The 26,288-nt window shown below is 50.3% G+C and overlaps 1 protein-coding gene across 1 annotated transcript in view; it reads right to left on the reverse strand.

Annotated features, from left to right (window-relative positions):
• LOC107105646 (netrin-3) overlaps positions 1-26,288 on the reverse strand; it is a gene marked incomplete at its 3' end in the record, with an annotated part of 120,657 nt that overhangs the window by 56,174 nt on the left and 38,195 nt on the right. Inside the window, exon 2 of the mRNA XM_015405647.1 lies at positions 9,608-10,623. Within this exon, the coding sequence (XP_015261133.1) occupies positions 9,608-10,577 (970 nt within the window). The remainder of the gene's footprint in view (positions 1-9,607; positions 10,624-26,288) is intronic.

Genomic DNA, 26,288 nt, shown 5'->3' on the forward strand with positions numbered 1-26,288 from the left:
CCAGAGCTCTCTCAGCCCCACCCACCTCACAGGGTGTCTGTTGTGGGGAGGGGGAGGGAAAGGAGTTTGTAAGCCGCTCTGAGACTCCAAGTGAAGGGCGGGGCATAAATCCAATCTCCTCTTCTTCTTCTTCTCTCCAGGTTCTCTAGAGGGGCCGAAGTGGACTGTCTGTCTGTCTCCACAGTGAGAGGGATGGGCATACAAATCTTACACTAAATTATGGAAACACTTAAAAAAAAAAAAACCCAAGCTGGGGAGATGTTTCTGTTTCCCAAAGCAAAAGATTACCCTCCTTAGGTGAAAAAGTTTCAAAGGGACACTCCAGAATGAAGCTGCATTCATACGCACCAACTGCTACTATGCGACTTGCCTGTGAGCTTACTACAGAAACTCACTGTCCATCTTTAGAAGTTTATGAACCTCATTCATCTTACTTTTCCAGTGTATCTTTGTACCCATACATGTTCCCTTCCATGTATCCAATGAACTGTGCTTTGCCACACAAATTATTCCATAATCAACGTTTTAGTTTCCCATAATGTTACAAGAATCTCTGTTTTCCCCTAAATGATCTTCAGTTTTTGTTTCATTGGGCAGGACTACATTTTGGACTAACCTAAGGAATACAGAACATCTTGGCTGCCAGTCTGAAGGCATGGAGAGTCTCAAATATAAATTACCAGCTCAATGGAAGGGGGACCCTCCCTAAGCCTTAAATACACAGACGCACAGAGAAGATCTGGGGGAGGAGTTTCTACACGCTCATTTTGATTCCTCTCCTTCCAAGGGTTCCCACAAGAATATAAAAGCCCTTGGGAAACAAAGAAAAAGCCAAGAAAGTCACAAAGGGAATCCCTCCCTCCTTCCCTCCCAAGGCATCTTAGAGCCATTCCACTAACCTTTCAACCCTCAGGCATGACTGGGAGGGCTACCCATTTTTGGCAACTGTGCACCCTCTGTCATCGGCACAGTGGCTCAGAGTATGAATTGGGAACACGGTCTTAATTTTATGAGTTATCTCGTTTTATGTTGGAAGCCGCCAGACCCTGTCTGGAGGTTGGCAACTCTGCATGCAAAACCCCTCAAAAGTACCTTGGAGTATCTATCTGTCTACTCACCCAGAGTGCTGAGCTAGGTGGACCAATGACCTGATGAATTCTTAGGCAGATTCAGAGTTTGGAACTCACATCTCTCGCCTCCGTGCGGGACTTTAGTTACAATACAGATCATGTGCAGCAGCAAATTGGATGAAGACTTCAGTGGTGACAGGCAGAAAACTGAACAGTGGTGGGATCTTATCCTTGCGGGAAGCGTTGCTCTTTCTGTTTCCTTAAGCTTTATGAAACCTGAGCTTTAGCTATGACTTATTTTTTTAATGTTTCCAGCCCTTAAGGACTAAAACCGAAGGTTTTTTTTTAAAAAAAAATATTGTAACTCGACGATGCCTTGGCATTGAACTCCTGCAGGAAGCCGGAGACAGAAAGGGTGGCCTCTTCCCCCAGTCTGCACATTTGGCTGCCCTCCGAGGGAGACAGCTCCTGCTGCTCCTTCCGCACCTTACTGTAAAGGATACGATGCAAAGCTCAACTCGGGGGGGGGGCTTACTGGTGCACCAGGGCATGTACAGAGTGCCTGCATAGGGGAGCCTTTGCGGTCAATTCAGTGGGAGCAACAGCAGATCTAGGGGTGCAAAAGGGTATCTCTGGAGATCTTCTCTGAAGAGGGACTATGCAGGCTTCGTAGAGGGGAGATTCTATGCACAAGTATCAATGGAGCCTGTAATGATTCCTTATTTTTGGTGTGTGTGTGTCTCTTTAAAAGTTTGGTTGCATGGCTGTGGTAAGTAGACTAGAGTGGTTGAAAGAGAGGGGGAGGGGTTTTGGAAGTGAAAATGAGTGGATGAGTATGTATGTCAGTCAGGAGTGACAGTTACATGTGGACAGTTGTGGAGGGCAGTTAGTTCTATGTGTGAAAGGAGAGACAAGCAGTTCTGTGTTGAAGCAGTTATAAGCTGAAAGCTGAGTGTCTAAGAAACAGTAAAGTTTAAGTGAACAAGAGTTAAAGGAAAGTCTGAGTGACAGGCTAGAGTGAAACAGTAAACGTATATGGCATTGAGATAAGCAAGTGTTACAAAGTTACATGCAAAGATCCCTGACAGAGAGGGAGAAGATTGTGTGTGATACACCAAGCAATTGTTCATTATTTACACATTACTAGTTAAATTGTTCTACCCTCTTATTTATGAGTTATTTCAATAAATCCTCTTTAATTCAAGTATACCAGCTCTGAAAGAAATACTTCCTCAGGACCACATAGTCCCTTGTAAGCCTTGAACTCGGTCTACCTAACCAGTAAAAGTAAAAGTAAAAGCATAAAGGTTTGGAAATCCTTAAAATTTCCTGGTGGCAGCCATATATACCCAGTAAAAGAAAATAAGGAACACTTTTAAAATGAAACTAGTCCTCCCCAAATAAGGAAGACATCACAGAGCCGATAAGTTCTGCCTCACCCAGTGGATGGGAGAGTGCATGATCGCTGCAGAATCAGAGGGGAACCAAAGACTTATCTCAGTGTACCCCAGTGTTCCTTCCTCTAATCAGTCTACAAGCAACCAAGCAACAAATGCAGGGCAGGACGAGATCAGAATGGCCAAAGGATCCCAGCTCCTCATAGCTCAAGCCAGCCAGCCAAGCGGCATGGTTCAGGAGAATTCAAAATACCTCCCCAGGCCGTTCGCCTTTATATGCGCTGCAATAAGAAGCGTGTGGAAGGCGGGACTATTCCAACCGCCAGTACTCTTCCCTCCCACTGGCAGCCCCCGCTTCCCAATGCCACTCCATCGGCCAACGGGAGAAAAATTGATAGAGAAAAAATCACTGTTGGCACAATGATATAATGTCACTTCTGGGGCAAATGCAGCAGTGATGCCACACCATTGACCACTGTGCCCACAGCACCTTCCCCCCCCCCAATGTCCCCGCTCTCCCATCTGCTAGGAGCCAGGCGTCAGCTGGCAACCCTATCCCACTTCCAGCATGGCACGTGCCAGGGCTCTTTTTGTAGTATTACGTATTTACATATTAAGCGACACACCCCTAATGTAGCCAATCCTCCGAGAGCTTACAGTAGGTCCTGTAAGAAGAGCTCTGTAAGCTCTTGAAGGATTGGCTACATTAGGGGTGTGTGGCCTAATATGCAAAGGAGTTCCTGCTACAAAAAGAGACCTGCACGTGGCACTCCGCCGCCAATGAGAATGAAGTTCTAGGAACCACAGATAGATTCTCGATGGCACAGTGACGGCTTTCCTGGCCTCTGCAGCGCCGCAGCGCCCACCCTATGGGTGGCCAGAAAGTGGTACTGCAGCTGCCAGCTCAGAACAGGCCACACGAGGCCGGGGGCGTTCCAATAAAGCTAACTCCAGGCAGGCCTCTTAAGTCTGAGCAACCTAGAGCAAAGGCACACGCTGAACTGCCAGCAAACTGACCCGCTCCTGCCCCCCCCCCAGCTTGTCTCCTTGCCAGCGGGGGTGGTCCTCACTCAGCCAACCGGCAGCAGGGTCAGCTGACCCAGGCCCTCCCGCCACCCACAGCGGAGGAAGGAGAGCCGACGGGTCCTGCCATTACCTGCACCTGCCACTTGGGCAGCTGGCTTGTGGGGGCAGCACAGGGCGGGGGCCACCCCTGGTTTGCCCCAGCAGCTGGCAGCGATTCTGGGTCCTCATCCTGGACCTTCGCCCAGAGCCCTAGAATCACTACGAAGAAGAAGAGATTCGATTTGTACTCAGAGGAGTCTCGGAGCGGCTTACAAACTCCTTTCCCTTCCCCTCCCCACAGCAGACACCCTGGGAGGTGGGTGGGGCTGAGAGAGCTCTGACAGAGACTGCTCTTTTTCAAGGACAGCTGTGCCAGAGCTTGTGACTGACCCAAGGTCATCCAGCAGGTGCAAGTGGAGGAGGAAGAAGAAGAGGTTGGATTTATACCCCGCCCTTCACTTGGAGTCTCAGAGCGGCTTACAAACTCCTTTCCCTTCCCCTCCCCACAGCAGACACCCTGGGAGGTGGGTGGGGCTGAGAGAGCTCTTGACAGAAACGGCTCTTTTTTTCAAGAACAGCTGTGCCAGACCTATGGCTTGCCCAAGGTCATCCAGCAGGTGCAAGTGGAGGGGTGGGGGATCAAGCCCGGTTCTCCCAGATTAGAGTCCGCGCACTCAACCACTACACCAAACTGGCCCTGTGTCAGCTATGCTGCCATGGGGGTTGGGGAGTTCATTCTGTGTCTTGGTCATTGCTACTGCATTCCTATCTCTGCTGTTCTGCCTGCGCTGAAATGCTTATCGCTACAGATGTGCAGGAGGAGGATGTATTGTCTGGAAGTCTCCTATGTACCATGAGAGACTACTGCTTCCCGGCTTTCACCACCTAACGGTTTCCTAACTGGTCCCGCGCGCGGGAGGGTAGCAAATTGGCCCATGCCATGGGGGGGGTGCATACGAATGCCCTATATCCTATTATGTTCAATGGGTTGCCGCCATTCTTAACGGTGCCTGTGTTACTGCATCTATAGCTTTGCAATAAAAGTATAACCGCTTCCGAATGCGTGTACTTCGTTGTAAGCTGTGGGTTCTGACACCCTGCCTGCTCGCTCAGCCACCTCTTCCCAGGGGCTTTTTTTGTAGAAAAAGCCCAGCAGGAACTCATTAGCATAATAGGCCACACCCAACAGCAGAAACTCATTAGCATATTAGGCCACACCCCTGACAGCACAGCTCATTAGCACATTAGGCCGCACCCCCATGTTACCAGAAGTGTGGTCATCCAGCCACACCCACCTTTTGCTTCTTATTCTGTTTAATTTGTTTGTTGTCAAAACCCAAGGCTTTTTTGTAGCAGGAACTCCTTGGCATGTTAGGCCACACCCCCCCTAATGTAGCCAATACCAATGCATTTCTGATGTTGGGTGTGGCCTATTATGCTAATGAGTCCCTGCTGGGCGTGGCCAACTCGGGAGCCAGCCGGAACTCTGTTCCTGTGCGTTCTTGCCCAGAAATAGCCCTGCCTCTTCCCCTCCAGGTAACCCATCAGGAAAAGAGGGGAGACGAGGCCAGACCTGAGCTGAATGGGGGGGCCCCTCATGCTTGCCATGTGATCCCCGTCCCCGCAGCCTGGTGTTTGCTGCTGCTGCGGCATTCTGCTCTAATTGCTCCACAGTTGCGTAGCACTTCCCATCCGAGTTGGCGCCTTTGGCCAATAAAAGTGAAAGATCATCTTCCGTTATAGCGATTAGAGCCGGCTAAAATATTTGGAACAGAAATAAATTTGCTTTAGAAAAAAGGACATCCCCATATTCAGTTGGAACGCTTTTGTGCGGGAAGAGGAGGACTGGATTTCTAAAAATATCCTTGTAAAATTACTGCTCGGGGACTATCAAGATCATCTAGCCCAGTCCTGGGGTTGGCTGGGTGCCTTGGCCCTCAACAGCTCCTCTGCACCATTAATTCCTCCAGCGTCTTTGTTTTCCTCCCCCCCCTCCACCAAAAAAATTTCAGTTGCAGACAACCAAACATTTGTGCCAAGCGTGCCAAAGCCACAACAAGAGCTGTGCCAAACCCACAAAACATACGGATCCCTGAATATTTTCAGATCCTGCTCTTTAGTAACCACACACATCTTCTTTTCAGGGAAAACACAGATACAAAATCCACTCATGCCACCCACCAGTCTTCGATTAAATGGGACTCTCTCTCTCTCTCTCCCTCTCTCTCCCTCTCTCTCTGCTACCATGCAGGAAAAGACCGACTTCTGCAGCTTTTTGTTTCCACTAGAAGCCTCAACCAAACACCATTTCCAAAAGTCCAGAAAACCAAAATTACATGCAGTCAAAATCTATGATCATGTGTGCAAGAGAGAGAGAGAGGCTGTCTGAACTGGCAGAGACTGATCAAGAGAGAGATCTTGGAGTCGTAGTGGATAACTCACTGAAAATGTCGAGACAGTGTGTGACTGCAATAAAGAAGGCCAATGCTATGCTGGGGATTATTAGGAAGGGTATTGAAAACAGATCAGCCAATATCATCATGCCCCTGTATAAATCAATGGTGCAACCTCATCTGGAATACTGTGTGTAGTTCTGGTCACCACACCTTAAAAAGGAAATGATAGCTTTGGAAAAAGTGCAGAAAAGGGCAACTCGAATGATAAAAGGGTTGGAACACTTTCCCTATGCGGAAAGGTTAAAGCGCTTGGGGCTCTTTAGCTTGGAGGAACGACGACTGAGGGGTGACATGATTGAGGTTTATAAGATTATGCATGGGAAAGAGCAGGTAGAGAAAGAGGTACTTTTCTCCCTTTCTCACAATACAAGAACCCGTGGGCACTCCATGAAATTGCTGAGCAGTTGGGTTAGAACGGATAAGAGGAAGTACTTCTTCACCCAAAGAGTGATTAACACTTGGAATTCACTGCCACAGGAAGTGGTGGCAGCTACAAGCATGGACGGCTTCAAAAGGGAATTTGATAGGCATATGGAGCAGAGGTCCATCAGTGGCTATTAGCCACAAGGTATAGATAGGGGCTCTGGGGCAAGTGATGCTCTGTCTTCTTGGTGCTTGGGGGGGGGTCAACAGTGAGAGGGCTTCTAATGTCCTGGCCCCACTGGTGGACCTCCTGATGGCACCTGGTATTTCTGGCCACTGTGTGACACAGAGTGTTGGACTGGATGGGCCTTTGGCCTGATCCAACATTGGCGTCTCTTATGTTCTTATGTTCTTATGAGATGTAAATGAGCGACATGCCCTAGCACAAGTCATGCCATTGCTACGGTGCAAAACAGCAAAACCTCAGCACGAGCAGGTCCAGCAGTTCTAGACGATGCAACGCAACCGGGTGCGGTCACGCCGAGGCAAAAGTAGACAGGGGGTGTGAGACAAGGGCCGGGGAGGGGAGCCAGGATGCTATCTCTGTTGCCTATCCCGCATGTGTTGCAAGTCACCCTCCCCAATGGCGCAACACTCCACGCAGGAAACTTGAGTACAAACACTGAAATATGAATACCAGATGTCACGTCTCGGAGCCCAAAGAACCTACCCAGAGCACAGGCAGGCGGGCTAGTCTTTGACTATAAGGACCACGGAAGAGCAGGGCTATTTCTGGGCAGGAACGCACAGGAACGGAGTTCCGGCTGGCTCCTGAGTTGGCCACGCCCAGCAGGAGCTCATTAGCATAACAGGCCACACCCAACAGCAGGAACTCATTGGAATTGGCTACATCAGGGGTGTGTGGCCTAACATGCAAAGGAGTCCCTGCTACAGAAAAGGCCCTGGGTTTTGACAACAAACAGGGTAAACAGAATAAGAAGCAAAAGGTGGGTGTGGCTGGATGACCACATTTCTGGTAACACGGGGGTATGGCCTAATAGGCTAATGAGCTGTGCTATCAGGGGTGTGGCCTAATATGCTAATGAGTTTCTGCTCTTGGGTGTGGCTTATTATGCTAATGAGTAGGAACTCTACAAAAAAAGCCCTATGGAAGAGGATGGGTAAATTCTTCCCGAATCCATGGGAACTCGCAAAATTAACGTGTTCTGCTTCCCAAACCCAGCTGTGATCAGCCTGCTCCCTGAGACCCTCCGTCCTGGAAGAAGCCGGACAGGTTTGCAAGCAGAGGTGCCTGGAAAGTCAGGCTCCTTTCAGGGGGCCCGGCATGGTCCTGACACAGACTCAGCAGGCACAAGGCAGGCAGCGAGGACAACAAGAAGGCCGGGCGGAGACAGGTTGTGTGTGCAGGGGGGGGGTGTGGACTGCCCAGGCGGGCCCTCTCCCTTTAATTGGTACTAATTGCTGCGTCTGTTCCCGCTGGCCGGCGAGATGTCACGGTTGAAAGGCACAGAGGGGAACGCTCTGGGAGCTAATCCGGCTTTCAGCCGCTAAGCCCCTTGGAGGCGTGTGATGGAGGAGCTCTTTCACAGAAGGCACAAAGCCCGCGAGAGGAAAGGGAGAAATAGGAGATGGAGCCGACAGGAAAAACTTTCACACGGCAGCTCCGGCTAAGCTGCCTTTGTGCGGCTGGGCCCATCAGGGACGTCTTAAAGGGGACACTGCCTCCCTCTCCCCCCAGGCCTCCTCCCCCATTCTTTTTCTCTCCTCCCGGTCATCCTTCATCGTTTCTGCTCCATCTGCCAAGGAGCTGACCCCCAACGTGGCCAAAGATGCAAAGAGGGAAAGCTCCCTAAAGATTGGCCGGCTGAGGGAGAGAAGAAGGCGTGACTTAAGGATACATTTGGCCAACTCAGAAGCCTCCTGCCTCCACCTGCCCATCAGGACGAAGCAGCCAGTGACATAAGAGAGAAGAAGATTGGATTTATACCCCGTCCTTAGGCTTGCCAAGTCCCCCCGGGGGGCGGGGAAACCCCCGCCCCAGAGGCCCGTTCCCCGCCGGCGGCGGATCGGGCCCCAGGGGGAACTCCACCCCGACGTGCACGTCGCCCAGAAGTGATGCGGGCATGCAGGGCACGCTGGGGGCGGGGCCACGGTCATCCAAGGGAAAACTCTATGGTCGTGGCCCCGCCCCCAGCGTGCCCGGCGTGACCGCGTCACTTACGGGCGACATGGATGCGGTGCGTGCTCCAGCCGCCAGCTGGGAGTCCCCCACTGTGTCTCAGTTCTCACTTGGCAACCCTACCCGCCCTTCACTACCCAAAGGAGTCTCGGAGCGGCTTACAATCTCCTTTCCCTTCCCCTCCCCACAACAGACACCCTGTGAGGTAGGTGGGGCTGGGAGAGCTCTCTCGAGGACTGCCCTTGAGAGAATAGCTCTGAAATATCTTGTGACTGACCCAAGGTCACACCAGCAGAGTGGAGAATAAAACCCGGTTCTCCCAGATTAGAGTCCAGGCTCCTAACCACTACACCAAACTACACCAAACCAAGCAAAGGTCAGGTAGAAAGGGTTTGCACTCAACAAAGAAATTGCAAATCTTTATGATCAGAGAGCGGGGAGGGGAACATGGAAGAACATTAGAACAACCAGGCAAATATAGCAGCTTATTTTTTAGTCTAGTCTAAACATAATCTTATATTTGATGGACTATCACAAGTGTGGATTCTAGTCTAATCAGTTTCTGTAACCCCGGTGACCAAAATAATTTGGCCTATCCTTGTACATGAGTGTGAGACAAACATACACACACACATTAATGAAGTAGATGGAATGTTCTTTCCTCTGATTGTTCATGCCATTCAACTGGCTCTTTTGGGGGAAAATGGCATCTGGATCACAAAGAGGAGGAGGAGACTGGATTTACACCCCGCCCTTCACTACCCGAAGGAATCTCAGAGCAGCTTACAATCTCCTTTCCCTTCCCCTCCCCACAACAGACGCCCTGTGAGGTAGGTGGGGCTGAGGGAGCTCTCTCGAGAACTGCCCTTGAGAGAACAGCTCTGAGAGAACTTGTGACTGACCCAAGGTCACCCACCTGGCTGCATGTGGAGGAGTGGGGAATCAAATCCGGTTCTCCCAGATTAGAGTCTGCCTACCTAACCACTACACCAAACTGCCTGTCTCCCAAACTGGTTCTCTCTGATCACAAAAAGGGAAGACGGGACATTCTCCTACCTAAGCATTCGTTGGCCTCCCGGGCTGTGGCCCTCTGCCACGGACGATCATAATGGAAGGGTTTGCATCTGTCACACTCAGGCCCTTCGGTGTTGTGTTTGCAGTCACACACCAGCTTGCCCTCTTTGTCTTTCACGCAGCGCGACGCGTGGCCGTTACACTTGCAACGCCCCCCCACCTGGAACTCCCCCACTGCATAGTAGTACGAAGAAGACGAGCTCATCCCACCCTCCTCGTCCTCATGGTCCCGGCCTCCCAGCTCCCGGAACAAATGGGGACGGCTGAAAATGACTCTGATGTCGGTGGCCGTCACCCAGTCCTGAAGGACAGGGCTGTTGTCAAAATCCTGGCCGGAGGGACGCCCTTCCAGGGTACTGAAGGCAATCAGTCCTCCCGTCAACGGGTACAGGTCCGTGTGGCCGTCCGTGCACAAAGCTTCCTGTTCGTTCTGCTTGGTGACGGCGGCCTTGTTCGATTTGCCGTAGATCTTACGGCACTGGGAGGAGTAATACTGGTAGGGCACCCAGGTCTTGCCGTAATCCATGGACTTGAAGACGGCCGCCGATTCGGGGCGGGGGGAGCAGAACTGGAGGCTCACGTAGATCACCTCGAACTTCTTGCCCAGGGAGAGGGTGATGGTGACGTTCTGGGGCGAGTGGTGCAAGGTCTCGGAGCGCCAGCAGGTCATGTTGGCCACGTTGTTGAGGTCGGTGAGGTAGGAGGCCGGGTGTGCTTTGCGGGGGTCCGAAGCGTCACAGTGGCGGGTGGGGGGCTTCCCGCACGTGCTGGAGGCGTGGACTTCCTTTCCAAAGGCAGCGTTGACAAACTCCGGGATGCAGCGTCGGGGAGCCCCTTTCTCGTCATAGCAAGGGTCCGGCGGACTCTGCTGCACCGCAAAGGGGTTCACGGCCCGAGCTCGGTCAAGGCCACAGGCGGTAAAGAGCAGCCACAGCAGAGCCAACGGGTCCATCCTCCCGATGGCCAGTCCTCCTGCGCCAAGGGAAAACGAGTCCTCCCTGAAAGAAACAGAAAAGGAAACGTGAGCCACAGCTCAGTGGGGCTGGGAGTGGGGGGAGATGAGACTTGGTATACCTTTTGGCAACCGTAGGCTTAGCTTCAAGCAGGGCTTTTTTTGTAGAAAAAGCCCAGCAGGAACTCATTAGCATAATAGACCACACCCAACAGCAGAAACTCATTAGCATATTAGGCCACACCCCTGACAGCACAGCTCATTGGCATATTAGGCCACACCCACATTACCAGAACTGTGCTCATCCAGCCACACCCACCATTTGCTTCATATTCTGTTTACCTTGTTTGTTGTCAAAACCCAGGGCTTTTTTTTGTAGCAGGAACTCCTTTGCATGTTCGGCCACACACCCCTAATGTAGCCAATCCTAATTAGTGTCTGCTGTTGGGTGTGGTCTATTATGCTAATGGGTTTCTGCTGGACGTGGCCAACTCGGGAGCCAGCCGGAACTCTGTTCCTGTGCGTTCCTGCCCAAAAATAGCCCTGGCTTCAAGGAAGAGCAAACGAGACAGAGGAGGAATACGAACGTTCCAAACGGACAATGCAGAAGCAACTCCATTATGTCCCAGGAGAGCCTTGCGCTCCTCAGACAGCAATCTACTGGTGATCCCCGGCCCTAAAGTCATCCAGCTGGCCAGGGCAGGGCCTTTTCTGTCCTGGCCCCAACCTGGTGGAACTCTCTGCCAAATTCCACCAGGGCTCTGTGAGATCGGATGCAATTCTGCAGGGTCTGCAAGGCAGAGATGTTCCGCCAGGCTTTTGGTTGAGGTCAGCGACGGCTCCATCTTGGCTGGCACCCTTCCCATTCCCTGTTGTCTACATATATTCTGCCCTCCTACCCCCTGTCCACGAAGTAGCCGGCAGTGGGAGCTGGACGGAGGATGGGTTATTCGCCCCACAAAGTCCTATTTATGCCAGATCCAGCCCTTGTAACAAATGAGTTCGACACCCCTTCAGGGCTCTTTTTGTAGAAAAAGCCCAGCAGGAACTCATTAGCATAACAGGCCACACCCAGCAGCAGAAACTCATTAGCATATTAGGCCACAACCCTGACCGCACAGCTCATTAGCCCATTAGGCCGCACCCCCATGTTAACAGAAGTGTAGTCATCCAGCCACACCCACCTTTTGCTTGTTATTCTGTTGACTCTGTTCCTGTGCGTTCCTGCCCAAAAATAGCCCTGCCCCTGATGTATAATATATATAATTTAATAACACAATCACAAATACTAAAATATCATTTTTCAACAACCGTCTTCCGGTTAAGCATATAAGTACCTGATCCCAGTATAAAGACAAATGTCCATTCATATCAATACTGGTTAAAAGGTACGTAATGTCTCCATATGTAAAAACCAATACCAAACAGGTTTCAGCCATAAGCCTTTGTCAGTGGGCACTCAAATACAAATACAATACCTTTATTGGCATAAACAGTGACACTCCATTAATTTTACAAATATATACATAACGCTGATCATACACAGATTCTTCTCTAGTTGTATCTAGTCGGCTAATTCTTTTCTAGTTGTATCTGAGAACTCTATTGGAGCTTTCAGCATTGCAGATTGGACCTAAGAAGATCCAGGGGCATCTAAAATCTGTTCCTCTCCATGGTTCAAGATGAGGCTCATCAGCATAATCTGACATCAAGAATCACAAAATTGAGAATCCTGTAGGAGAACATTTCAACCTCCTAGGGCACTCACTGGGGACCTCAAAGTAGCTGTTTTATTGCACAGGAATTTCAGAAACAGACCGGGATGGGACAATGTAACCCCAGGGCTTAATCGAGATATCAGGTTTTTATCTCACTACACATGCTAAGTCACTCAGTTCTCGCTTATACCCAGGATTAAACTTTGTTGGTCTTACAGGTGCCACTGGACTCCAAACTTAGTTCTCACATCTGCTGTTTACTCTTTTATTATCTGTATGCTAATTTGCAGCTATCCACAGATCTTACCAACTGCGTTACTCCAATCTTCGCTTATTGCTCAGTTACTTATGCATCCTGACTCTAATTAGCCCTTCCTGGCAACTAACCCCTCCCCTCTACCTATATGTAAGGCATGAAGAAGTCTGTTTCAATGTGTTTGAAGAAGTGTGCCTGCACACAAAAGCTTACACCCAGAATTAAACTTTGATGGTCTTAAAGGTACCTCTGGCCTCAGAGTTAGTTTTCACATCTGTTAACTCTTTTATTTGTATGCTAATTTATTTATTTATTTATTATTTAGATTTTTATCCCGCCCTCCCCGTAGGTCTTACCAACTGCTTTAATCCATCTTAGTTATACTTATTGCTCAGTTACTTATGGATCCCTGACCCTAATTATCTCTTCCTGGCAACTAACACCCCCCCTCCATTAGTAAGGCTTGAGGAAGTCAATGTTTCAATGAAGTGTGAATGCACAAGAAAGCTTCTATCCAGAATTAAACTTTGTTGGTCTTAAAGGTGCCACTGGACTCAGAGTTAGTTTTCACATCTGTTAACTCTTTTATTTGTATGCTAATTTGCTGCTATTCACAGGTCTTACCAACTGCTTTAATCCATCTTAGTTATACTTATTGCTCAGTTACTTATGGATCCCTGACCCTAATTATCTCTTCCTGGCAACTAACACCCCCACCCCCCATTAGTAAGGCTTGAGAAAGTCAATGTTTCAATGAAGTGTGCATGCACAAGAAAGCTTCTATCCAGAATCAAACTTTGTTGGCCTTAAAGGTGCCACTGGACTCAAAACTTCCATTCTATTGCTTCAGATCAACAGGGCTGCCCACCTGAATTTATCTGCGTGCACAAGGAAGCTTCTATCCAGAATTAAACTTTGTTGGTCTTAAAAGTGCCTCTGGACTCAAACTTCCATTCTACTGTTTGCATCAGACCAACAGGGCTGCCCCCCTGAATCTATCTGCGTGCGCATTAACATTCACAAGCATGCATTCACATGCATATGCTCTAGAGATGAGGCAGATCCACTCCCCCACTCAGAGATTCAATAGAGACCTGGGAGGGGGAAGGATCCGAAGAACAACAACTAGATCAACGCACCAATATTTTAACAAAAGCAAAAATAGGGACAGGGATTTAGGAGGGAAAGATCCAGAAATCAGTAACTTGTAACTAGTAAATAGGGGCATTGGGGGGGGGGGGTATGATATTTCAGCCTGACTGAAGCAATAACATTAGTTACTACCCATCAGAATTAGTGTGAAGTTGATCATTCACTGGTTTGTTTTTTAAAAAAAACCCTATATAAAAACACAAACATTGACCATTTGGCCCCTAAGAGACTGAAAGGAACCCGAAAGGCTAAAACTCGTTTATGTTATAAGAACACCAGAAGCCTGGAACACTAGAGTGTTGGACCAGCACCTGTGAGATCCAGGTCTGAATCCCCCCTCTGCCGTGGGAGCTGGGTGTCTTTGGGCCCCTTGCACACTCCCACCCTAACCTACCTCGCAGGGCTGTTATGAGGATAAAATGGGGGCAGTGAGAAAGAGGAAAGCTGCTTTGGGTGTCCCCACTGGGGAGAAAGGAAGGGTATAAATGAAATACATGAACCAGTAATATGTGTTTGAAAGATGCTGGCTTTGGTTTCTAAAGGCATTAATGGCTTGGACCTTCAGGCTTTAGATGCCCAGCAGGTGAACCGCTTCAGAGTCTGCTACCAGCAGCAAAGAAGGCTCTGCTTCAAGTTCCAACTCATCCAGAGTCCTCTACTAAAAGAAAGCAGGGCCTTCTCAGGCACTGCCCCAGAGACCTTGAACACCAATTCCCATGGGCTGCTCATTTGACACAAATGCATGGGGGATTTCCTCTTTTTTCAACCTATAATTTTGTTCTGCTGTTGCTGTTTTGTTTTGTTTTTAAGACATTTGGGCTTCTCCCCTCCCCTTTTGGTCAGAATGTTTTACTTCATGAGTTGTCATTATTGTTTTTAGCTGAGCTGTATATTTTTAAAATAAGTTTTATGGGTGATGTGCAACACTTTGAAAGACAGCATCAAACTCTGATAAACAGCAATGCAAACAGTGATGTTTCCTGAACGCCACAGAAGTGAGGAAACTGAGTGGGCTGGAGCATCAACGATGTTCTCCACACAACACAGAACTTCATGACAAGGTGGCAGACGGGATTTGAGGCATGTATCCAGATTCCGCCCTGGACGCAATTCATTCCAATCTGAACAGCGCATGTTGCAGGACAGAACTGCGTGAATATCGTCCTTACCCATTTTCTGTCTGTGCCCTCGATCTTTTTTTTTTTAGAGGGGTGGGGATATATTATGAACTGGAGTCCGCATTTGGAGCTAGATGGATGCTTGGGTCATGTGTTAAATGTGCATGTGTTAAATATGCTTAAAATATGCATAGAACATACCCCAAATACTATCAAAATCAGGGGTCATTTCCTGCAGGAGCGCACAGGAGCGGAGCTCTGGAAGTAAAGAGCCCAGGGGGTGGGCACATGCAACAAGCCCCACCCCCTGCTCCCAGCAGCCCTCAGTCAGAACAAGAAGCAGCCAGGTAAGCTGCAGAGGCCCTCCTCCCCGCCCCCTCGGCCCAAAACAGTCCAGTGGCACCTTTAAGACCAAGTTTTATTCAGGCACAAGCTCTCCCTCCTCTGCGAGGACAGATTGGCACGTTTCCCCCCCCCCCAATAGCTAGCAATCCAAAACAGTCCAGTAGGGCCTGAGCGGTGGGTGTTGTGTTCTGACACACTTCTGGTGATGTCAGGGGGTGTGGCATATGCAAATGAGTTATGCTAATGAGTTATGCTAATGAGCTCCTGCACCTCTTTTTCTACGAAATGACCCCTGATCAAAATGGTCCCTGAGCATGGCACTCCATGAATGAAGTTCACAGAAATATACTCATGTTGTTAGCCGCCCTGAGACTGCCACGGTAGGGAGGGCGGGATATAAATTTAAGAAAGAAAGAAAGAAATTCATGGCAGATCATAAGGAGGAGGAGAAAGAGGAAGAAGAGGAGGAGGAGGAGGAGGAGGGATTGGATTTATACCCCGCCCTTCACTACCTGAAGGAGTCTCAGAGCAGCTTACAATCCCTGTGAGGTAGGTGGGGTTGAGAGAGCTCTTGAGAGAACTGCTCTTGAGAGAACAGCTCTAAAAGAACTTACGGCTGACCCAAGGTCACTTCAGCGGCTGCATGTGGAGAAGTGGGGAATCAAACCCAGTTCTCTCAGTTTAGAGTCCGTGTTCTTCTTCTTCTTCTTTTTAACTGCCCCAAAAGGCAGCATTTTATTGAAATTTTCACATGTTTTGTACAAACACAAAATAAACATATAAACATACATACATACATACACACATATATGGGGGTTATTATTGTTTTTAACAAACATTATGCTTATGCCTAATCCACCTTAGTCTCTATTCTTCTATATTATGTTGAGTAACCATCCAACTCTACCTCAGTCAAGTATATACTTTCTAATAAACGAATAGTCTGTCCATTATAAACATTAGAACCGTGTCCAAGTATTCTGGAATGTAGAGTCTGTTAAACCTTTTATCAATAAAGTCAATTTATCCAATTCCGCTGCCTCCAAAACTTTGTTTATAAATTCTCGCTTTGTTAGTATCTCCGTTGATTTCCAGTATTTAGCGTAAAGACTTCTGGCCGCCGTAGTTAAATATACAATCAAATAGTGATCATCTTTGTTGGAATTTTCAGGTAAAATGTTCAACAATAAGACTTCTGCTTTAAATATCACTACTGTACCTAACACCTTTTGTAAAACTTCATGCACCATTACCCAATATTTCTTAGTTTTTTCACAATGCCACCACATATGATAAAATGTGCCCACCTTATTTTCACATTTCCAACACTTATTAGAACATTTTAAGTCAATTTTAGCTAACCTTTCAGGTGTTACGTCTCCCTTATATATAAAAGCTGAATGGTGGTGCGCTGGTGGCACTTCTCTAGAACAATTCCACACGCTCCGGAATTGGTTGGCGCCCTGGTGTGTCACTCAGAATCTGTCCCTATCCACTGGCTGTATTGCTTGAGTCTCGCCTCCAACATTCTAAACAGTTTGCTGTTCCTCTCCCCCCCACAGCCAGTCAGAACACAGAGGTTATTTGCATATGCAGCCTCATTGGCCTTTGCCTCGGAACACAGAGGTCGTTTGCATCTGAGACTTGATTGGCTTTTGCCTCTAACATTCTAAACAGTTTGCTGTTCTGAGGTAAAATGTGTCCAATCTCCAGGTGAGGGCTGGAGATTACTTAGAATTACAACTGCTTTCCAGAACTGTGACATGAACCGTGACAGTACACATGACATGACCTCACAAAACTATGGGACAAGTGACGTGCTTAGCTCTCTCTCTCTCTCTTGTTTTCAGATTTTCTCTCCTCTAAGGATTTCTGGGCACCCCATGTTCTCCCACCCGCCACACTATCCTCATGACAGTCCTGCAAGGAAGTCCAGGATGAGGGAATTACCCTCCTATGGTCACTTAGAGAGCTTAATGGCAGAGTGAGAATTCAAACCTGGGTCTCTCCCCCTCCTAGTCCAACATTCTAACCACAACAACACACTGGCTCCCCAACTCCTGGAATGTGCATCTTGTTGTCAAGTTTGGCATATAAAAGACTGGCCTGAGGAGTTATGTGGTTCGTAGAGGACACAGATATAACTTTTATCCAAGAGGATCCAGGGCTGTGCAGAATCCTTCCCTGCTCTCAAACTCTGGGTAATCTTTCAGGAGGGAGATATTGTGTGATCATAAGAAGGCAAACAGTTTTGACATCTAAAGGGGGGGGACAACGGTCACATTTTCTTGGTTTAGAAGGGAAATATATATGTTGAAATTAATCTTTCAAAAACAGTTTAGCGGCGAGGGGCGAACCACCAGTCTGTTGCTTGCGTACGGCTGTACTAAGAGCCCCTTGTTCACTTAATGCGTTCAGGAGTATCTCTTTTCTGTTTTCCAGTGCCCTGCAATGCCATCTATCCCCGTCTGTGGACCCTGAGCCAAGAATCCTCATCCTGCAGCTCAGCCCCTTGAGCCATTCAGCAGGGCCGCTGCACCCACTTTCTTCCACCTCAGTCAGCCGCAGGGTACTTCCTGGTTAGTTTCTCTGGCCTAAAAGCTGCTCTTGATGACTTGCTTTAAAAGATGCCAAACTCCACAGTCTGTGCACACGTGGGTGCTATATGGCGGGGGGGGGGCACTCTCACACCTTCCAGCATTGCACAGATGGAAACAGAGACATGCATGTAACAACTCAATTACTGTCCAAAGCTTCTCAGCTTGAATCCCCCCTGCCACACATACACACACACTTCCCATAACCCCTGGCCAAAGGTGCTAATCTCTGGGCTGATGCTCTCCACAACTGCCTGTCCTCCATGAAAGGAGGAGGAGGAGGAGGAGATTGGATTTATACCCCACCCTTCACTACCTGAAGGAGTCTCAGAGCGGCTTACAATCCCTTTCCCTTCCCCATCCCACAACAGACACCCTGTGAGGTAGGTGGGGCTGAGAGAGCTCTTTTGAGAACTCCTGAGAGAACAGCTCTGAAAGAGCTCCCGGAGGAGATCAGGGCCCTGCGGGACCTTTTGGAGTTCCGCAGGGCCTGTAAGACGGAGCTCTTCCGCCAGGCATTTAATTAGGGGCCGCCGCTACTGCAGGCCCCTATTGCAGGCCGTTACTGCAGAGCTTGGTCTGTGGTTTTAACATCTTACTGATTATGAGCAGAAACATCGTGAAACATCTGGGCAGTGGTAATTTACTCTAGCAATATACCATCTAGGTTAATTTAACACCCGCCAGCACTTTGTATTTATAATGTTTTTATTGTATGGTTAAATATTGTGTAATTTTAATGTATTTATGCTTTTATGGAAGCTGCCCTGAGCCCGCTTATTTGATAATAAATAAATAAACTTGTGACTGACCCAAGGTCACACCAGCAGCTGCATATGAAGGAGTGGGGAATCAAACCCAATTCTCCCAGATTAGAGTCCACGCTTCTAACCACTACACCAAACTACACCCAAAAGGGCATCTATCCTTTTGGTTAATAATGTAGTATGACAAATGCCATCACCACTCACCACTCAGCAGTTTTCTGCAACTGTAGGGCATGAAATGGCAGGCTGTGCGCTGTTCTTATGCGCACGGGCATGGATTGAGAGGGGGGTGCACTAGAGAAAAGTTCACTGCCCACTCTGAGACCAAATCAAAGACTTTGGGCAGGGTGCTGAACCATAAGTCTTGCATGCACGGTCCCATGTGAGACTGCACAGAAGCCCAACAATGAAATATAACTTCTGGAGCCTGCAGAGCAACAACTTGACCAACTGACACTAATGAACTTGTAAAATGCACAAAAGTTAAAAAAAGAAAAAGAAAAAAGAACAACCGGGACAAAACAGAGGCAGGTGGTTTAAAAGGGGGTGACTGCCCCTGGTTTAAAACCCTGATCTGCCACGGAAGCTCATGTGGCAGCCATGAGGCCCCCAACACACTCCCTCGGGCCTCACCCACCTCACGGGGTTGCTGTTGCTGAGGGCAGATTGGCAGCGGGGAGAACCATGTGACAAGCTGTTTTGGGTCCCCAATGGGAAGACAAGCAGAATGGCATGTCGATACATCTAATTCTCAATGAGGCCAAATCTGAGGATACTTAAAAGCAAGCCATGAACAGACAAGACAGCTCATTTCTACAAACTTGAGAAAAGGCCCTGGTTTGCAGAAACATCTGAAATCTAAAAACACACAAAAAAACCCACTGGGGGTTAGATCCTCCGAAAATAAAAGAAGCAGCACTTGTAGCTTTAAGAAATAAATCACAGCAGTGGCCATTGCTAGGCAACCACAATAGTATTGCCAGTTGAAGCCTTGGTTTCAATCAGTAAAAAGCACAGGGTGGAGCCAGGGCCCTTTCCACAGCTGTTTTTGGCCTTTGAGGGAGAATCAGAGCCAGGCCCAGCATCGACCACCAGGAACTTGCTACCACATGACTTGCATGACTCACCCAGGCCTGGCTGGTTGCTACTGTTCAACGGCAGCTACCCCACAAAAGCCAGTGTGGTGTCGTGGTTAGAGTTTCAGAACAGGATCCGGGAGACCCAGTTTCAAACCTTCACTCAGCCATGGAAGCTTGCTGGGTGAACTTGGGCCAGTCACACACACTCAGCCTAACTTACTTTACAGGGTGTTTGTCAAGATAAAATGAAGAAGAGGACAATGATGTAAGTTGCTTTGGGTGTCCATTGCGAAGAATGGCGGGATGTAAATTAAACAACTAAATAATAGATACAGCTGAAGATGGGGGGGGCAGATAAAATAGGTTGGTTGGAGGAGGGGAGAGAGAGGAGGAAGCAGAGAAAGGTGATGATATGGGGGCTGCCACGTGGAGGGAAAACCCGTTTTTTTCCTGAAGCCTTTTTTGTTTTTTTCCGAAAAATTGGAAAAATTGAAAAAAGAAAAATTGATTATGGAACGTTTTATTTTAACATGATGAATAAAATATTTTAAGACAAGGTGTTCAAATATTTTCCAAATCATTTCTAATATATATATATATGGTATCTGATTGATCTAATTTCTGTGCACTGAGGACAAGCAAGTCCTAGGTTACAAACTGAACTCTCCAATGCAAGAACAAGATGCATTTCTTCCTTTAGGAGGTGCGATTGTCAGAAGAAAGTAAAAAAGTTTCAGTTTTGTTTTTGCATGTGGGTGGGTATTCTGTTTGTAATAATTGTTTGGATACACCATGTTTTTAATATGCTAGTTGTGATAATTTCATGCCAAGTAAAAATGTCCATAGTCATATTTTATGTTCCTAAAGTAACAGAATGACTTTCAATCTAGAAAAGACCAAAGAAATGCTAATGTAGCATTTTTTTCAATTTTTCCGAAAATTTCCGTTTCCCCCCGAAAAAAACCGGGAAAAAACGGGTTTTTTTCCGAGCTTCAAAATTTCCAGAAATTTTACATCTCTATTCCCCACACAACTGGGACTGGTGGCTGGCACCATGTGACTCAGCTAGAGTTTTCCCAGACTGAAACTGTCAGGAGGAAGGAAGAAAGGAAAGCTGAAGGGGGGGGGGAGGCAGATAAAGGTAGGTTGGCATGACGGGAGGCAGGAAAAAGAGAGATGCTACTGGGGGTTTTCAGGAAAGTGGAAGGAAATAGTGAGGCAGGGGGTGAAATGCCTCTGGCGAGTCCTTGTGGGTTCCTATAGTGTATTCAAAGCTGCCTTGAATGCCTAACAAGTGTGAAACATCTAATTGGAATGTGATGTAAAGCTTCGTCCTGGGCTAGGATCCAAAGTCATCCAATAGTATTGCTAGCCCAGGAAGGAACAAGCCAATCACTTCAAGCAAGCTCCCTGAGCGGGAACGAATGTGATTGGACATTATCTCGGCAATCTCATAGGTTGATATGTGTACAGTGGGTGTGGCTACATTACCCGGAAATGTTTAAAAGCAGGACAGCTGCAATATAAAGGCTGTTCTGGCTATCTGATGTCGATCCGTGTTGGAGTTGTGTTTGAGTTGAAGAATAAAGTTGTGTTCTTGCTGAATCACTCTCCGACCGCTTTGTTAAGCGAGCGACTTAGCAGTTCCCCACTTGTAAATAAAAAGAAGCACAAATCAAATAATAAATAAATAGCATATGCATTTGTGTAGAATATTGCCTTCATGCTCTTTTTCCGGGGAAAAGGCCTGGAACTTCCCTAAAGGGCCTAAACCCCTAATGGTCCTCCGCTCTTCATGTTGTCATGTGGAAATCCTGCCATTCCTTGTTTTGGTTTGTTTTTCCAAGTCACACTGCAAGTGAAGGCCGGTTATCGCGGGAAGCTAGCCCCCTCTTAGGGAGGCTGTTGTCTCCTCTCCTCTCTCCATGCCTTGTTTGCAGCCCCCCCCCCCATTAGTAATTGCTCCTGCGCCCATCATCTAAAGGACAAGCAGCTTAAAGAGAACCAAAGGCAGGATGAAGGGGGAGGGCGGGCGGGAAATTGCCTGATTAACGATCCCATTCAGGGAGTAAACTCTTGCCCTGGCTTTGCAGTGGGTGGGAACAAGCTTTGGTCCTTCGAGAGAATGGCCGCCCAGTGGGGTTGGATGAGTCCCGCTGTGCTCACACCTTCCCCTCCCGCCTTTGATGTAGGAGGCTGGGTTTGAGAGCTGGCCGGCTTCCCCACTGGGGGGCATGAGGAGCTAATTAAACCTTTGCATTTTCACCCGGGCGCACACATGCCGTCCTCGGGAGAGAAAAGACACCTGAAGTTGGGGCATAATTGAAAAGAGCAAGAGGCCGCCGGGAGGAGATAAAGGTGCCAAACAGAGGGAGAGAAGAGGCGAGCCAAAGGGGAGAGCCTTTAACAAGGCCGCCGGGCAACCACAAAGCCCAGGACAAATGGTAAAGAAGAGGATTTGAAGCCATATTCAGATGCACACAACTCAAAGGCCCGTGGAGCTGCTGGAAAGGTTACACAGCCTTCCTTCAGCATCGTTCCCACACACCGGTGAACATAATGCCGGTTTCCCCACCCACCCCTTGGAGCAGGCCATCCTTTGAAGTCATTTGCTGAAAAGTACTCAGAACGTGGAGTGATTCAGCAAGAGTGATTCAGCAAGAGTACTTTATTAGTTCAGGAACAAGACAAAGAAACCAGCTCGCAGGCCGGTTTATATGCGTTCAGAAAACCCGCCACCAAGCACACCTAAACACACCCCCTACTCCCGATAGGCTATTTACAGTAACCGGGCGACCATTGGTCTCCCGGCTGGGAAGCTGGCCCTTTGATTGGGCCGGCTAGGATCCTATGGATCCTTTGTCTTTCGACTGAAGCTACTGAGGAGTATTGCCTGGTCAGCCCGGGCAAGTCCGGGCATGTCAGGCTGAATGCACTACACGTGGTAATGGCGACAGTACATTACACCCCTCCCCCCATAGTCCAAACTACCCACATACAAAGTCCTGTAGATACGCGGGGGCCTTCCTGGGCCTTGTAGAGCGGCGGAGGTCCGGGGTGCTGTTCGGGGCTGCTCCTTGTGGCCGTGGCGGGGCGGTTTGCTGTGGCGTTTCCGACGGCGGTGTTTCCTGCGGGGGCAACGCCGGGGGCTCAAGGGGGACCGGGGCCGAGGCCGGGTTCTGCGGTTCGGGTGCGTGGCCGGAAGTTTCGTTGTGCTCCTGGGGCTCCAGGTCCTCGGGGTCGTTCGGAAGGACCCGGCGCCGCAGTTGGTCGATGTGGCGGTGTAGCAGTTGTCCGTCCTCACAGGAGACCTCATAGGAGCGCGGGCCTCGCACCCGGACCACTCTCGCAGGGATCCAGGGTGGCCCCTGGGCGTAGTTCTTAGCGTAGACTGGGTCTTCCGGGAAGAACCCTCGGGCGGCTGCGTGTGATTCCGATGTCGGTTCCATCTCGGGGGCCCTGTCTGGGTGTAGACGGTCCAGCCGGGAGGTTAGGCGACGACCCATCAGGAGCTCCGCCGGGCTGCAGCCGGTCTCGGTGAGCGGGGTCGTGCATTGGCCGAACAGGAACACCGCCAGCTTGTAGTCCCAGTCCTTACTGTCGAACTTGCGCAGTGTTTCCTTGGTGGTGCGCACCATGCGCTCCGCCTGGCCGTTGGTTGCCGGGTGGAAGGGCGCTGACCGGACGTGTCGGATTCCACAGTACCTCGTGAAGTCCTGGAACTCGCTGGAGGTAAATGCTGTGCCGTTGTCGGTCACCAGGGTGTCTGGAAGGCCGTGGGAGCTAAAAATGTGGCGCATGGCTCTGATGGCGGCCTTCGAGGAGGTAGACGGTACAGGCACCACCTCCAGCCACTTACTGTAAGCGTCCACTAGAATGAAAAAGATTTGTCCCTGAAACGGCCCCGCGAAGTCCAAGTGTAGCCGGGACCAAGGTTTGTGGGAAGACTCCCAAGCTCGATCGGGCGCTCGGGGCGGTGCGGGCCGGAACGCCTGGCAGGGTTGGCACAGTTTCACCAGTCTCTCAATGTCCTGATCGAGGCCGGGCCACCACACATAACTCCGAGCCAGCGCTTTCATCCGCACCACTCCTGGGTGAGCCTCGTGCAATGCTGCAAGTACTCGGTCTCGGAGTGGGGAAGGGATTACCACCCGACCTCCCCACAACACACAACCCTTGTGAGCAGACAGTTCGTCTTTGCGCGAGGCATAGGCCGCAAAGTCGGGTCCCGCCGAGGCCAACGGCCACCCCCTTCTCACCCAGTCCAGGACGCGGCAGAGGATAGGGTCCTTTTCGGTGCGCCGGGCCACCTCTTTCACGTGAACCGGCTGGTCGGGCAGCGTTTCCAGCAGCGCGATGTGATGGGCTGGGGCCGGGTCAGGCTCCGTTTCCGGCAGAGGCAGGCGGCTCAAGGCGTCCGCATGGCCCATCGCCTTCCCGGGCCGGTGCAGGAGCATGTAGTTGTAGCCCGCCAGGAAGACGGACCACCGGATCACTCGGGGCGAAGTCATCTGGGGGGTCTGGCGGTCCGGGGCGAGCAAACCCAGGAGAGGCTTGTGGTCCGTGAGGACCGTGAAGGGCCGGCCGTAGAGGTAGTGGTGAAATTTTTTCACCCCGGCCACTATAGCAAGAGCCTCCTTGTCAATCTGCGCGTAGTTGCGCTCCGCCGCAGACAAGGTACGGGAGTAATAGGCCACAGGTACCTCCCGACCGTCAGGCAGTTTGTGCCCCAGGACCGCCCCGACCCCATATGGAGAGGCGTCGCAAGCCAGCACCACCGGCAAGTCCTCATTGAAGTGTGCGAGTACCGAATTTGAGACGAGGAGGTCTTTGACCGCCCGGAAAGCCGCCTGCTGAGCCGCCCCCCAGACCCACGGCGCGCCCTTGTCGAGGAGCCGATGGAGGGGTTCGGCTACTGCAGCTTTGAGGGGAAGAAAAGAGTGGTAAAAGTTCAGGAGGCCTAAGAAGGCCTGTAGCTCGGTCTTTGATGTGGGGGCTGGGGCGTTCGAGATCGCCCTGGTCTTCTCCGCCGTGGGGTGAATGCCCTGTGCGTCGACCGCGAACCCTAGAAACTCCACTTTGGGCACGCCGAGCAAGCATTTTTCGCGCTTCACCTTCAGCCCCGCCTGGTCGAAGCGTTGAAGAACGGTACGGAGTCGGGTGGCAAACGACGCGGCGTCGGGGGCGGCGATCAAGACGTCATCTAGAAAGGGCTGTACCCCGGGGATACCTTTGAGGAGAGAGTCCATGAAAGATTGAAAAATCCCCGGAGCCACCGAGACGCCGAACTGGAGCCGGTGGACCTTGAAAGCCCCTCTGTGCGTGGCGATCGTCTGGGCTTCCGCCGTGGCGGCGTCCACCGGCAGCTGCTGATAGGCCTGCGCCAAGTCCAGCTTTCCAAATATGCGAGCCCCCGCGAGCGCCGCCAGCACGTGGCTGACCACCGGAACGGGGTACGCGTGGTCCTGCAGCGCTTTGTTAATTGTGCACTTATAGTCCGCACAGATCCGGACGTCCCCGTTTGGTTTGATCGGTGTGACAATGGGGGTTTCCCAGCGTGCCGATGCCACCGACTCCAACACCCCTTGCGCCACCAGCTTGTCGAGTTCCGCCTCGATTTTCGGCCTTACCGTTAAGGGCGGAAACCTGGCCTTGATCCGTATGGGCCGGACCGCCGGGTCCAGGTCCAGGGAGATGGGGGCCCCCGTGAACTTGCCTAAGGACCCATCGAAAACCCGGGGGAATTCGTTGCAAACGTCCGCGAAATCGGCTTGCTGCAGCTGGTGGATGCCCCCGATGGTCAAGCCCAGCGGCTTAAACCACGACATCCCCAGGAGACTGGAAAGCCGGCCCCCCACCACCAAAATGTCCAAGCAACCCTTGAAGTCCTGAAACTCCACATTGAACGTGCCCCAGCCCCGCACCACCACAGGATTCTTATTGAAATCCTGAAGCCTGATGTGTGGTTTGCGCAGAGGGGGTCCCCCGTTGGGACACACTGTCCGCAACGTCTCCTCCGAGATAATGGTAAACTCGGAGCCCGTGTCAAGTTCCATGCTACAGGGGGACCCCTCTATCCGGACCGTAACATGGACTTTGTTTCGGCTCTGACGGGGCAAGTCACCTACCTGGGGCTGGGGCTGGTGGCCGACGGCATTTGTGTCGATCGAATGGAGGTCCACAGTGTGGATGGGTTCCCACTGGTGGCTGGGTTTCCTGGATGGCTGGCGGCGGCTGCGGCAGACCTTGGCGATGTGGCCCTGCTTGTTGCAGGACCTGCAGACCGCCTCGCGGAAACGGCAGCTCCGACGTTCATGCGCGTCCCCGCAGCTGGCACAGGAGGAAGCTGGCTCCGACGGCCTCGCTGGCGGTGCGCCCTTCGAACGGTGAGGTTGTGACGGCTTGCGGTGGAGTTGCGCCACTGCCTCCTCTTCGGAGTCAGCCGAATCCCCTCCGGCTTGGGTGCGGTGTACCCGATGGCCGCTGTGGCCCGGACGCTCATTCTCGAAAGCAGCCGCATCCTTTAAAGCCGTGGCCAGCGTGAGGTCATCATCGCGAATGAGGCGCCTCCTCAGTTTGGCCTCTCGTAAACCCAACAAGAACTGATTCAGCAGGGTCTCGTCCAGGTTGCTGAAATCGCATTTCATGGCGGCCTTGCGAAGGTTGGCCAGGAAGTCCG

The sequence above is a fragment of the Gekko japonicus genome, unplaced genomic scaffold, assembly GCF_001447785.1.
Source record: "Gekko japonicus isolate JY-2015 unplaced genomic scaffold, Gekko_japonicus_V1.1 scaffold1192, whole genome shotgun sequence".
Lineage (NCBI taxonomy): Eukaryota > Metazoa > Chordata > Lepidosauria > Squamata > Gekkonidae > Gekko > Gekko japonicus.